The 11,724-nt window shown below is 37.1% G+C and overlaps 1 protein-coding gene across 2 annotated transcripts in view; it reads left to right on the top strand.

Moving 5' to 3' along the window:
• Nucleotides 1–11,724, top strand: part of LOC107750347 (PDZ and LIM domain protein 7-like) — a 42,910-nt gene that overhangs the window by 4,234 nt on the left and 26,952 nt on the right. For both annotated transcript variants that reach the window (XM_016565692.1, XM_016565693.1), the window contains exon 3: nt 9,368–9,519. In XM_016565692.1, the coding sequence (XP_016421178.1) occupies nt 9,368–9,519 (152 nt within the window). The remainder of the gene's footprint in view (nt 1–9,367; nt 9,520–11,724) is intronic.

Here is an 11,724-nt window from a genome sequence, read left to right as displayed (position 1 = left end):
GCCCAACATGTTCAGGTTCCCCCCCCCCCAGATTTTCAATAATGTGTCCTTTTTCTTCATCTGCACGTGCTTCTAAATAATGATTGATATTGATTATTTGGCTTTTTTGTCATTTTGAGATTAATAACCATTCCCACTTGGCTGAAGAAGTCACCAGAAGTAGCATTAAAGTTTCAAAATTTCCTGAAAGCTTTGCCAATTGGTAATGGATGTTTTCTGGATTCATTAATTTTTAAATACTTTGACTAAATATTGAGTATTTAAATTCTGTTTTTAAATGCTTTTGTGTGAATATCAGCTTCTGAATGTCAAGGAAACAATATCAGCTAGATTTTCTGTGTTTTTAGTTCTGCCAGACTTTACAACTTTTTCACCATTTCCCTCGCTTTGTCTGACATGGTAGTATAACCTGCAGCTGTGCACATCTGTTTAGCTCTCAGACGTCTGTTGGCGCTGATGACTTGCACTAACACTCCCTTAAATGTCTGCTTTAGTCAAAATGGTGACTTCATCCGTCAGTGTGAGAGCCGGTCATAAAGCCGCCTGCTGCTGCCAGATGTTATGCAATAGCAGGAGCGTGTCTGTGCGTGTCATTCTTAGCCTGATTTAATTTCTCATAAAGCACAGTGCAGGATCTTGTGTTTAAGAAGAATGATTTCATTACAGGATTTAACAGATACCGGCATCTCCTCACGCTAGAGCTAACATGGCAAAAATGAAGCCTATCTTCTGATTTTTAGAGTAAAACTGCAGGAGCCACTTCAGCGTTGCTTCAGGAAAATGGAAAATTGATAAAAGTAGAGATAAGTCCATTCAGATGGATCCGTTATTCACTTTATAGTTCAGTGGCTCTCAATGTAAGGCCACAATCTCAATTGTAAAGCACCGAACTGGCATGTTATCACCGTTTACTACCTTAATACTAATCACGTGACCTATACTGGAACGTGCAGGTTTGACACATCACAGTAAAATAAACACTTCATTCCTCAGACGCCCTCACCTCTTGACAGACGTGAAAATGAATTTTCAAAGGAATGTTACAGCCAGACGGCTTCCTGTGTTCAGGTTGACATCAGCGAGTCATTAGCGTGACACGAGGTGAATCATTAGGTGTGTTTGTTCTGTCGTTTGAGATTACACTATGCTGTTAAAGGTGATTTGTTCGTCTGATATGAATGTTGGCGGTTCATTCATCTTGACAGAAGTCTACGCCCTCTTCTTACAGTTCCGAACTGTTGAGTTATGCAGTGTTAAATCATGCTGGGTCTAAACAGGTCCTGAGGTAATGAAGATATGCTCTGTCCACAGGTTCTAAAGTAGAGTAATTTGAAGACGGGTGGTCTGTTCCCCCCTTCTCCTCAATGGGAGAACAAAGAGGTTAAAGAGTGAGGTTTTATGGGCTTAGGCGCATAAGGCCGGCCATTCAAACAGGAGAGTGATGAAATGGAACAGTGGTTTATTTATAGGTACTGCTTGAACGTTTGCTGTTATACATAATAATTAGTGGTGCTTGCTAAGGATTTGAACAAACCACTAATCTTGTGTTTTAAACTTTGTCATGTAACATCCTGCATCGTTTGTGCTATACAGGCATGAAATATGAGGATAGGTGCTATTAAGCAATCTGATTTATGATTTTTGTCTAAACATGCACATTAGTCCAATAGGGATAGGGGATAGATCATCCAAACATGAAAATTCTGTCATCATTTTCTTACCTTCATGTCATTCCAAATGTCCATGTCACACCCATATTGTAAGTGTTTCTCCATCGAAACAAATTCGAAACATATGATTTTTGTCTAAACATGCACATTAGTCCAATAGGGATAGGGGATAGATCATCCAAACATGAAAATTCTGTCATCATTTTCTTACCTTCATGTCATTCCAAATGTCCATGTCACACCCATATTGTAAGTGTTTCTCCATCGAAAGTCCAGGTAACAAAACAAATTCGGTCACTTTATTTTAAGATCCAATTCTCGCTATTAACAAATCATTAACTACAACTTTTGCCTCGATAAACTACAAATTTTCTGCTTATTGATAGTTAGTAAGGTAGTTGTTAAATTTAGGTATTGGGTAGGATTAGGGATGTAGAATATGGTCATGCAGAATATGTGCTTTATAAGTACTAATAAACAGCCAATATGTCATTAATAGGCATGCTAGTTAATAAGCAACTAGTTAATATTGAGAATTGGTTCGCTATACTAAAGTGTTACCAACAAATCCATATGAATCAAGAGGTTTAATCCAAGTCTTTTGAAGAGATACAGTTGCTTTATATGATAAACAGATATAATTTAGGCTTGAACCACTCTATTCATTTGGATTTTCGGATCTTTTAGTTTTGGTTCCGTGGATTTTAAATAGACAATTATAAACCTCTCAGGTTACGTTTAAAAATATCTAAATGTGCGTTTTGAAGATTAACCATAGGTGCAACATTTGTAACAACATGAAGGTGAGTAAACGTTGACAAGAATTTTTATTTTTGGGTGAACGGTGCCTTTAAATGAGGGTCCAAGCTATATTTAGTGCATGTCTTTGGTTTGGCCTCTTTGGACTTTAAGGACCATTAAGTAACCACCTAGTAACATCCTAGAAACCACATAATGCACAAAAAACCCACTCCAGTCTCCTATTACTAATTCAGTCTAGCAGCATTAGCGATTGTGTTTTTCCTATGTCATAAGTAGGGATTCAGTTCATCAGCTGATGGTAGTTGGAAGCTGCATTGGCCTTAATGTTTCTCAGAGCATTTTCCTTGATTCCTCCTTTCCTCCACCACCTCCTCCTCCTCCTGTTCTCTTTCCATTGCACACATCGGCACATTTCTTCAGCATTCCTGGGATTTTAACGCTGCTTTCCTATTCCTGGCAACAGAGTGGCCCTTTGTCTACGTTTGCACCCACTATCCATTAATGTCTCAAATCATTCCCAAAACCAGATGACATGGTTCTTGGACCTCAAAGGAATACTTTCCTGATGAAATCAATGAAAGTGAAACCTACAGATGACATGCACAGAGATGGATGGATCTGTGTGTACTAGCTATGAAATCCATAATCATTTCAGTGTACAAATGTTATGGTTTGTATTTGCGTCAGTGGATGTCCATCTGGTTTGCATTAGGAGGCAACATGCCATTCAGCTGAAATTAAACACAACTGCAATTAGAAAATTATATATGATGTAATCTTTAGAAGATTAGAGCACAGTTTGAGTTTTTCTTTTGTGATTTGTTCCCTGGGGCTCCAGCTCTGTGACGTTAAGCCGAACTGAGGCCGGTCTGCTCCCTTGATGTTGAGACATTTATTACTTTGTGCATTTTACTCTGGAGGTTAGAGACCCCATAAAATTAAAGTTGGAGTTTTGTGGCTTTTAGTCATTGTCTGTTAGCTTTTAGGCCATCTACATGCTAGTGTGCTTTTAAAAGTTGACTTAATCCAATTTATTGAAGATGTAAGTCTTGCAAAGTAAAAAAAAAAAAAAAAACAGGCCTTAAATGCTGATGACTTGGTCCAGAAAGAAGTCTTTTATGTTCAATGCAAAAACTTGTGAAATATTATTACAGTTTAAAATAAGATTTATATTTTAATATATTTTAAAATGTTATTTGTTCCTGTGATGGCAGAGCTGAAGACTTTGGTCTTTGGTGTCACATGATCCTATTATATTTGATGCTCAAGAAGCATTCCTTATTATGATCAATGCTGATAATGCTTATACTGCTCAATATTTTTGTGGAAAGAAACCCACATGATTTTTAGGATACTTGATAAATTAAACGTTTATAAGGAAATCTTTTGTTAGAATTTTTTTGTAACACTATATCTTTACTTTTGATCAATTTAATGTATCCTTGCTAAAAATATTAAAAATATTTTTTTCAAGATTACAATGGCTGTCAAGAAAATGTAATTATTCACTGCAAAAGTTCATATTCAGATTTTTTAAAAATGGCACGTCACTGTTGTAAATTTTTTACCATTCCTCTTAGAATATAGCACACAAGTAAATTACTGTTATGGTATATTGTTTGTTGTTCATTTTGAGTGTGATAGCTCGTTATCAAGAAGATGCTTTTGTGTTTCCCAAGGGAGGGAAAAAAAGAGTATATGGTTGAAACATAGGCGTAAGTAAACAATGACATAACTTTCAATTTTGGCTGAACTATTGGGTAAAAAAAAATACTGGGTTTACTCATCATATTCCCTGGGTCTCTGGCCTGTGGACCTAATCATCAGAGTGTGCCAGAGTCTTTTGAACAAGTTTGTCAATATATATTTACTTGTTAGCAGGCGTGGCAGTGGCTGCTCTAGGATACCTCTGAAGACGGATTGGTTTGAAGCTTGGCTCTTACATCCAAGATATTTATGGCTCACTCGTATCAGCTGACGCAATTGCACTGAGGCCCAGAGTCTTACAGCCCCCCATAAGGAAATGGAAAGTGAAATGCGGCAAGGATTGGCGGCGTGTCTGGGAGGGAAAATTTTCATATTCAGATTTTTTAAAAATGGCACGTCACTGTTGTAAATTTTTTACCATTCCTCTTAGAATATAGCACACAAGTAAATTACTGTTATGGTATATTGTTTGTTGTTCATTTTGAGTGTGATAGCTCGTTATCAAGAAGATGCTTTTGTGTTTCCCAAGGGAGGGAAAAAAAGAGTATATGGTTGAAACATAGGCGTAAGTAAACAATGACATAACTTTCAATTTTGGCTGAACTATTGGGTAAAAAAAAATACTGGGTTTACTCATCATATTCCCTGGGTCTCTGGCCTGTGGACCTAATCATCAGAGTGTGCCAGAGTCTTTTGAACAAGTTTGTCAATATATATTTACTTGTTAGCAGGCGTGGCAGTGGCTGCTCTAGGATACCTCTGAAGACGGATTGGTTTGAAGCTTGGCTCTTACATCCAAGATATTTATGGCTCACTCGTATCAGCTGACGCAATTGCACTGAGGCCCAGAGTCTTACAGCCCCCCATAAGGAATGGAAAGTGAAATGCGGCAAGGATTTTAACGGCCAGACAGTACAAGGGTGGTCTTTAGGGTCACCACATAAACTTTGAGCACCATCAAGGACAAAAGGACTGGCCGCTGCGTGTCTGGGGGAGAAAATTGTTAATAGGCCATGATTTTAAAGACTGTTTAGCATCAGATATCTGGGACATGCATAGGAAATGTCTGTTGAAATGTTTGTTGAGTTTTATTGTTGATTGTGACCCATATCATCCCTCCTCCTATGACTGCCGTCCTTGTTTTTAGCTGTTTATACAAGTTTAATTTCTTGTGTCGTCCTGTCTATTGATGTCAGAAGGTTTAAGGTTTCTCAACTCTTCCCCCTTTGACTTGTACAATGTCTTAGCACAGCACTTTACTGCCACCAGACTCAAGTCAAGGAACAGCTGGGCTCTGAATTTGAGCCAGGAGCACAGGTGGTCATGTCCATCAGCTTTATCCGCATACTCCACCGCACATTTCCCTTGTTTTCTTTCCTTCTCTTTTGTCTCTCAACCTCTTTTTTTTGTCTCTTTTTTTTTTTTTTACTGTTGTGCCCATATTTCTCCATGTGTTTACTTCTGAAGTGATAGTGCTCCCAAAAATGAAAAATAAATTAATTAATCAATTAACAATAAAAATACAAATCCTCACCTGTATTTTTACATTTTTTTGTATTTTTTTTTATTGATTGATTGATTGTTGCACTGCTCTATCCAATTGCAAGTGAATAGTGAGCATGTTAAGCTCTACAATGACAAATGCACCATAAAAGTACTGTTGGCTTAGAATATACCTCAAAACACACAGACTTTATGTATGTGGTACTTTTTGACTTTATTTTGGAGCTTAAAGTCACTATTTATGGGTATTTTGGTCACTATTTGCTTCCACTGAATGTAAAAGAACAGTGTGAATATTCTGCTTAGCATCTCCTTTTTTCATACAGGCTTTTTTCATACATGAAGTAGACCTATATTACGAAAATCACAATTTTTTTTCTTAGTGCAATTGTCAAATCGCAAAGGCAGCATGAAGTGAAGAGTGAAGCATGGCACTTTTTAAAATATTATTTATTTATTTATTTAAATATTCAAGCAGCTCAATTTGTTTTGCTTATAACAGATTTGGGAACACAACATGCACCAACCATCTTCCCCAACTTTTAAAAAGCTATTAAAAAGCACTTAAACCGACTGTTGTCAACAAAAGAGAAGCAGGGTGAGTTTTTCTCAAAGCAAAATCTTGTTTTATAAAAATATAAAAGCTTGATGGTTTAACATTTGAAAATGATGAAATTAAAAAACTTATAAAAATTAAAAAATAAATATTAAATTTTTTATATGAAATTGCAACATTTTGGGCCAAATTGTGCAGCTCTACCATCATGCACAGCAAACGTTTTTAAATCGTGATCACAATTTTTATCAAGAAAATCACAATTAGGCTTTTTTCTCTAAATGGTTCAAGTCTAACTTAATTTTTTTATATATTCTCCCTTTAGGACCTCTTGTGGTCTGGTCTGTTTCCTGTATGCTTGCCAAAGTGCTACACCTGGTGGAGGACTTTCTGTGGGTCTGTTATTCAGACCCCAGCCATTTCCTCATGATGTCCTGACGACATCACAATGCTTCTTATGTTTCATAAATATTTGCATGGTCTCAAACAGGCTGTTGAGGGCAGAGGCTCGAGGACAATAACTTTTGTTCTCTTCCCCCAGTGCTGTCCAACTCCAGATTCCTATTCAGAACTCAGCAGAGAAGACTTGTAAATGTTTGTTGAAGTGACTAGCAGGCGGCCGAGACAGGAAATGTGGTAGAACTTGGAGAATGGAGGGATAGGGAGTCTGAAATGTCCAGGGCAGATGTTAACAGCTTTATATAGACATTGCATTCAAATACATGCCAGCAGCAAAAGCTGGATCTCATTAGGGGGTTACCACCAAATGTCTTATTATGTTATTACACGCACTAAGTGCTATTAATGATGCACAGCATTTTACATTTTGAGTTGCTTTTATTTGTGGCCAAATGTGGTGATGCTGTTGGAGTCCACAATGTCAAGGTTTCGCATAGTTTTGTTAACCCTGCTGGTAGATGTCAAAACTACACCGTCTGTTTCCTAAAGCATCATTCTCCATTGATGGCCATAGAAAAGAAGAGCAACTGCAGTTGAAATGAATGGGAATGCTAACACATATCCTCCCTGATTGGGTCAAGAAAACCTCACGAGTGTACCTTTTAGCTTTAGGGTGGGACGCTAACCTTTCCTATTTACCGTTTCTGTGGGAGTTTTGAGCAAAGCTTCCTCAAAAGTTAATCGCCAACGGAAATCTTGCTGAACTGCTTGCCAGATCAACAATAGGTCAGAACATTCCTCCAAAACTTGGCAGAGCTCGCATGGTTTGGAATTGAATGTTCACAAATTTTATATGGCAGGTCAGTTTGGCAGGATCTTGGGTCTGGGTTGTGTGCCTTATCATCAGTGTGTGTCATTCAAGTTGTTCACACTTTGCTCTGCAGTAATATGAAACTGTCACTAGTCTTATTTTCCCAGAAGACATCAGACACAGGCTGACTAAGCCTTGGAGGTTCACATTTTGGTTTTACTGTTCCAATTGTGAACAAGCGATAAACGTAAATCTGTGACTTCTTTGGCACAAGGCAGGGATATACATGTGAATGTGACTCATGCGTTCCTAGACTTGACACACAGAACGTCATTTCCCAGACAGCAGTAGAATATTTTCCATGTTCCAAAATTTGAATGTTCATTTCCATGTAACACCGGCAACTAGCATATTTCCCTACATTCTCTTCACTTTCCCTTTTGGGCGATGCCTCTGGTCTTTTTCTGAGTGATTTATATGCTGTGGCTCACTTCATTGCCAAGTCGGTCTTATCTGAAAATGCTGCACAGTAAGACTGTAAAAGTCAATGCTGCGTTAAAGTGCTGTGTTATTTTAGACTGGCTTTTTGTTATGATGAAGGGTTTACCAACAGTATGTTGTGAGTTCTTTGTCTGTGCTGTAGACTTTGCTTCCTCTCAGGTGTGTTTGTTCTTGTGCGGTTGAGTTTGATTGATTGGAAGGTGCTGCTTCTTTCTCTGCAATGGCTTTAGAGTCGACATGGATTTGAATAGATGAATAATAGCTCAGCTTGAGGTGTGGTTGGCTAATATCCATTTTTAGCTGATCTTGCTTTTAAATCTAATGCTTGTGTCATTTATTCAAGCTGATGAAACTAAAGTGCTTTTGAATGCTTGTAAAGTAATGTTCTTTTCTTAATTAAATGGTGACAAAGGACTTGATAGAACAGGTTTGCAGGTTCAGAGAAATGTCATTAATCTTCTCTTTTGCTGCTGGCCTACTTAAACACAGAGCCCTGAATTTAGACACATTCAGAATCTGGGTCAAATTATAACAAATTCAGCAGCTTTTAGATATCAAATAAATTAGTTTATTCCTTTTGGAGATTCATATTATTGGTGTTGAGGCAGGCATCACTATGCTATAGTTCATACTTGGGGTTAGAAGAAGAAATAAGATAACCTTGTGTTTTAAACTTTGATAACTTGTCCTGCACAATGCTACCAGTGTTAATTTGGTATTATTTATATGCTATTATAATTTTAATTAATATTTAAAAATGTGCTTTTATTTGTATAATTTCAGTTTTCATTTTGATTAAATTTTTAGTAGTTTTGTTTTATGCTTTTGTAATTTTTATTAGTTGTATAAATTAATTTTCTTTCCAGTTTTATATTTTTATTTCAGTTTTTCAACATTTTATATTTTATTTCAGCTTTTTAAATGAACAAAAAAAATTTTTTTTAATAGTCTTACATTTAATTGATGCTAAGGATGATTCCTTTCTGCATGCTACAGAATGGAATGATACCTAAAATTATGCAGCTTATTAAGGAGTTGTGTGTTGTTACGTTAATCTACGAGATTTACGGTTTTCACTTGACAGATGAGAAAACGAGCTAAAAATTCCTGTAGATTTACATATTATAGAAGGAGTGAGATGAGCCATGTGTTGAGACCAGAATAGTCATAGAGACTTGGGGTGAGCAATTTTGGCTTTGGCCATTAAGAAACCACCTAGTAACTACCCAAAACAACTTAGCAACCAATTGGCAATGTGCTTTAAAACATTCTTTATTTTAGAGTACCCTTGCAACCACTCACAAAACCCATGTATTGTGTTTATGTTCTCAGAATCACTTGCACTTCCTTCAAAAAATTTACATATCTGATTCAGATTTGAAATGTTTATCGTTAGTCATCTCATGACACTTCATTACATACAGACTGACTAATGTTTGTTCTCTGTGGCCGTTTCAGCTGACCCCAGGCGGTAAGGCGGCCCAGGCCGGAGTGTTTGTTGGGGATTGGTTGGTGTCCATCTCTGATGCCAACGCAGAGGAGATGACCCATGTGGAGGCACAGAACAAGATCAGAGCCGCAACCGACTCCCTCGCTCTCACTTTGAGCAGGTACACACACACACATACATACACACACACACACACACTTACTCATCGTCTCTGAGTGTCTGTATCACAGGGAGAGAGGATGGGTTCACAGGGAATTGAGTTCTTTGGTTAATACATCACTGTTAACCCTTTTATTACAGTCTTGAAAGATAGACTGATTTTTACAACCAGTGGTGCATTAGAAACAACAAAACAAAGATATTCAGACATTTACAACTGTGATGATATCAAAGAGCCTTCAAAGAGCAGATTCCTGGACTTTGAAAAAAAACGATTTGTCAGACACTATTTACTTTAGTTAATAGATAGTTAATAGTATTTTGGTAGTAGGCATGGGCCGATTACCGGTTTCAAGGTATACCACGGTTTGAAAATTTCACGGTTTCAAAACCGCTGTTTTTCATGTCTCCTCAAAGACTGAAAGTGTAGGAATCTCTCAGGTTGAGTGCAGTCAGTGTAGAGAGTAGCACGACCCTCCTCCTCCTGTTGGTGCGAGTGAGCGGTCAGTCACGTGTGTACTGTGTAGGATGGCCAAACTTAAGGAGCTTCCCCTGGAACTTACGCTATCGGCAACCGGCCGTTTTTAGTCTTATTGCAAGCAACTCGTCTCTGGACTTGCACAAACTGCGTTGCAATGCAATCGTTTTCCAAAATGTCATTTATGTAAAAATATGAAATCTGTAAACGCCCGTTAACACAGGCCAGAGACATTGAAGATGAACGCACCGAGAAAAATACTGTAGCAGGCAGATCACTCACTGCCTCCTGCTGTCAGAGAGTGAATCTGCATCTCATTCAGAGCATCTGCTGTTTGCTTCGTTCCGGCATGTAGTAAAATTTCACAAAGCTAGTCAGAACATTCTGTTTTTGCTTCAAATTGGGTTATTATTAAATCAAATTATGTATATGAAATTATATAACTAAATGATATGAAATGAGATAAATGATACATGAATTATATAACTAAAATTAAATAAATGTAATTACAGATTTAGGTTAAATAAAGATGTCAGTCATTATTTTACTTCTTTTTAGGAAACAAATTAAAAGAAAAAATAAACAAATTCTACTGTTCCTAATATTCTGTATGTTGCTCAAAAACAAAATATATTGTGTTCAGCGGGAAAGTTTTTTTTTTTTTTTTTACCCAGTCATTTAAAAATAACACATTTTAGAGCTTTAACGACAATACCGTGAAACCGGTTATCATACCGTCAAAATCTCATACCGGCCCATGCCTATTTGGTAGTCATGCTAATGTAACTGTGTTTATGGTGGGTTACTATTGTTTTGTTCAGAATGCCAAAAGCATTGCCTATAGAGTGCAACAGTCCAGTCCAGAAGTAAAAATCCCATTTATTTTCTTCATAGAGATATTGAAATAGTGATGACATCTAAAACAAACCTACCACAAGCTCCAAGATTGGTATAGCACTGTTTCAGTGGAATTTTATTTTTTAATTAACATGTAGCTTAACAATTGTGAAATACATTCAGTGTTATTGTTAACTAAAACTTGATTGTTTTTAATATTAAAATGAAATAAAATCTAAAAATATTAGATTACTTTAAAGGGGTCATATGATGCGATTTCAAGTTTTCCTTTCTCTTTGGAGTGTTACAAGCTGATTGTGCATAGATAAGATCCCTGAAGTTGCAAAGACTAAAGGCTCAAAACCAAAGAGATATTCTTTATCAAAGTTAAGACTCTGCCACGCCCCCCTAAAACGGCTCATTCTAACACGCCCCCACATATCTACCACACTATATGGAAATATTTGCATAATGCCACCCAAATGTTCACGCAAAGAAAGAAAGCGTGGTTTCACTAACCGCAGTTAGTGTTGAAGCAGCATATCAGGGAGACGCTGTGTGTTTCTAGACGAAAGCAAAAGCACTTTATTTGGCCTTCCAGAAGTAGATGCAATTAGGAATCATTGGTTAAGATTTATTTACAACAGAACAGCACAACCCAGATGTTCGAATTTGTGCAACGCATTTTATGGACGACAGTTTTTTTTTAACCTAGAAGAGTACAAGGCTGGCTGTGCACAAAGGCTATAAAAAAATTTTTAAAAAAAGGGTAAATTCCGACTTTGCTATGACAATCTAGCGCTTCTGAATCAGCGACTGTAAGTATGTTTTGTTATCAGTTTAAGTATTTGCTATTGACTGTTGCGGAGTTTTGCACATCGTGTGTGTGTG

Source organism: Sinocyclocheilus rhinocerous, unplaced genomic scaffold, assembly GCF_001515625.1.
Source record: "Sinocyclocheilus rhinocerous isolate Xijiao unplaced genomic scaffold, SAMN03320098_v1.1 scaffold1053, whole genome shotgun sequence".
NCBI classification, from domain to species: domain Eukaryota; kingdom Metazoa; phylum Chordata; class Actinopteri; order Cypriniformes; family Cyprinidae; genus Sinocyclocheilus; species Sinocyclocheilus rhinocerous.
This window is presented reverse-complemented; position numbering and strand designations above follow the sequence as displayed.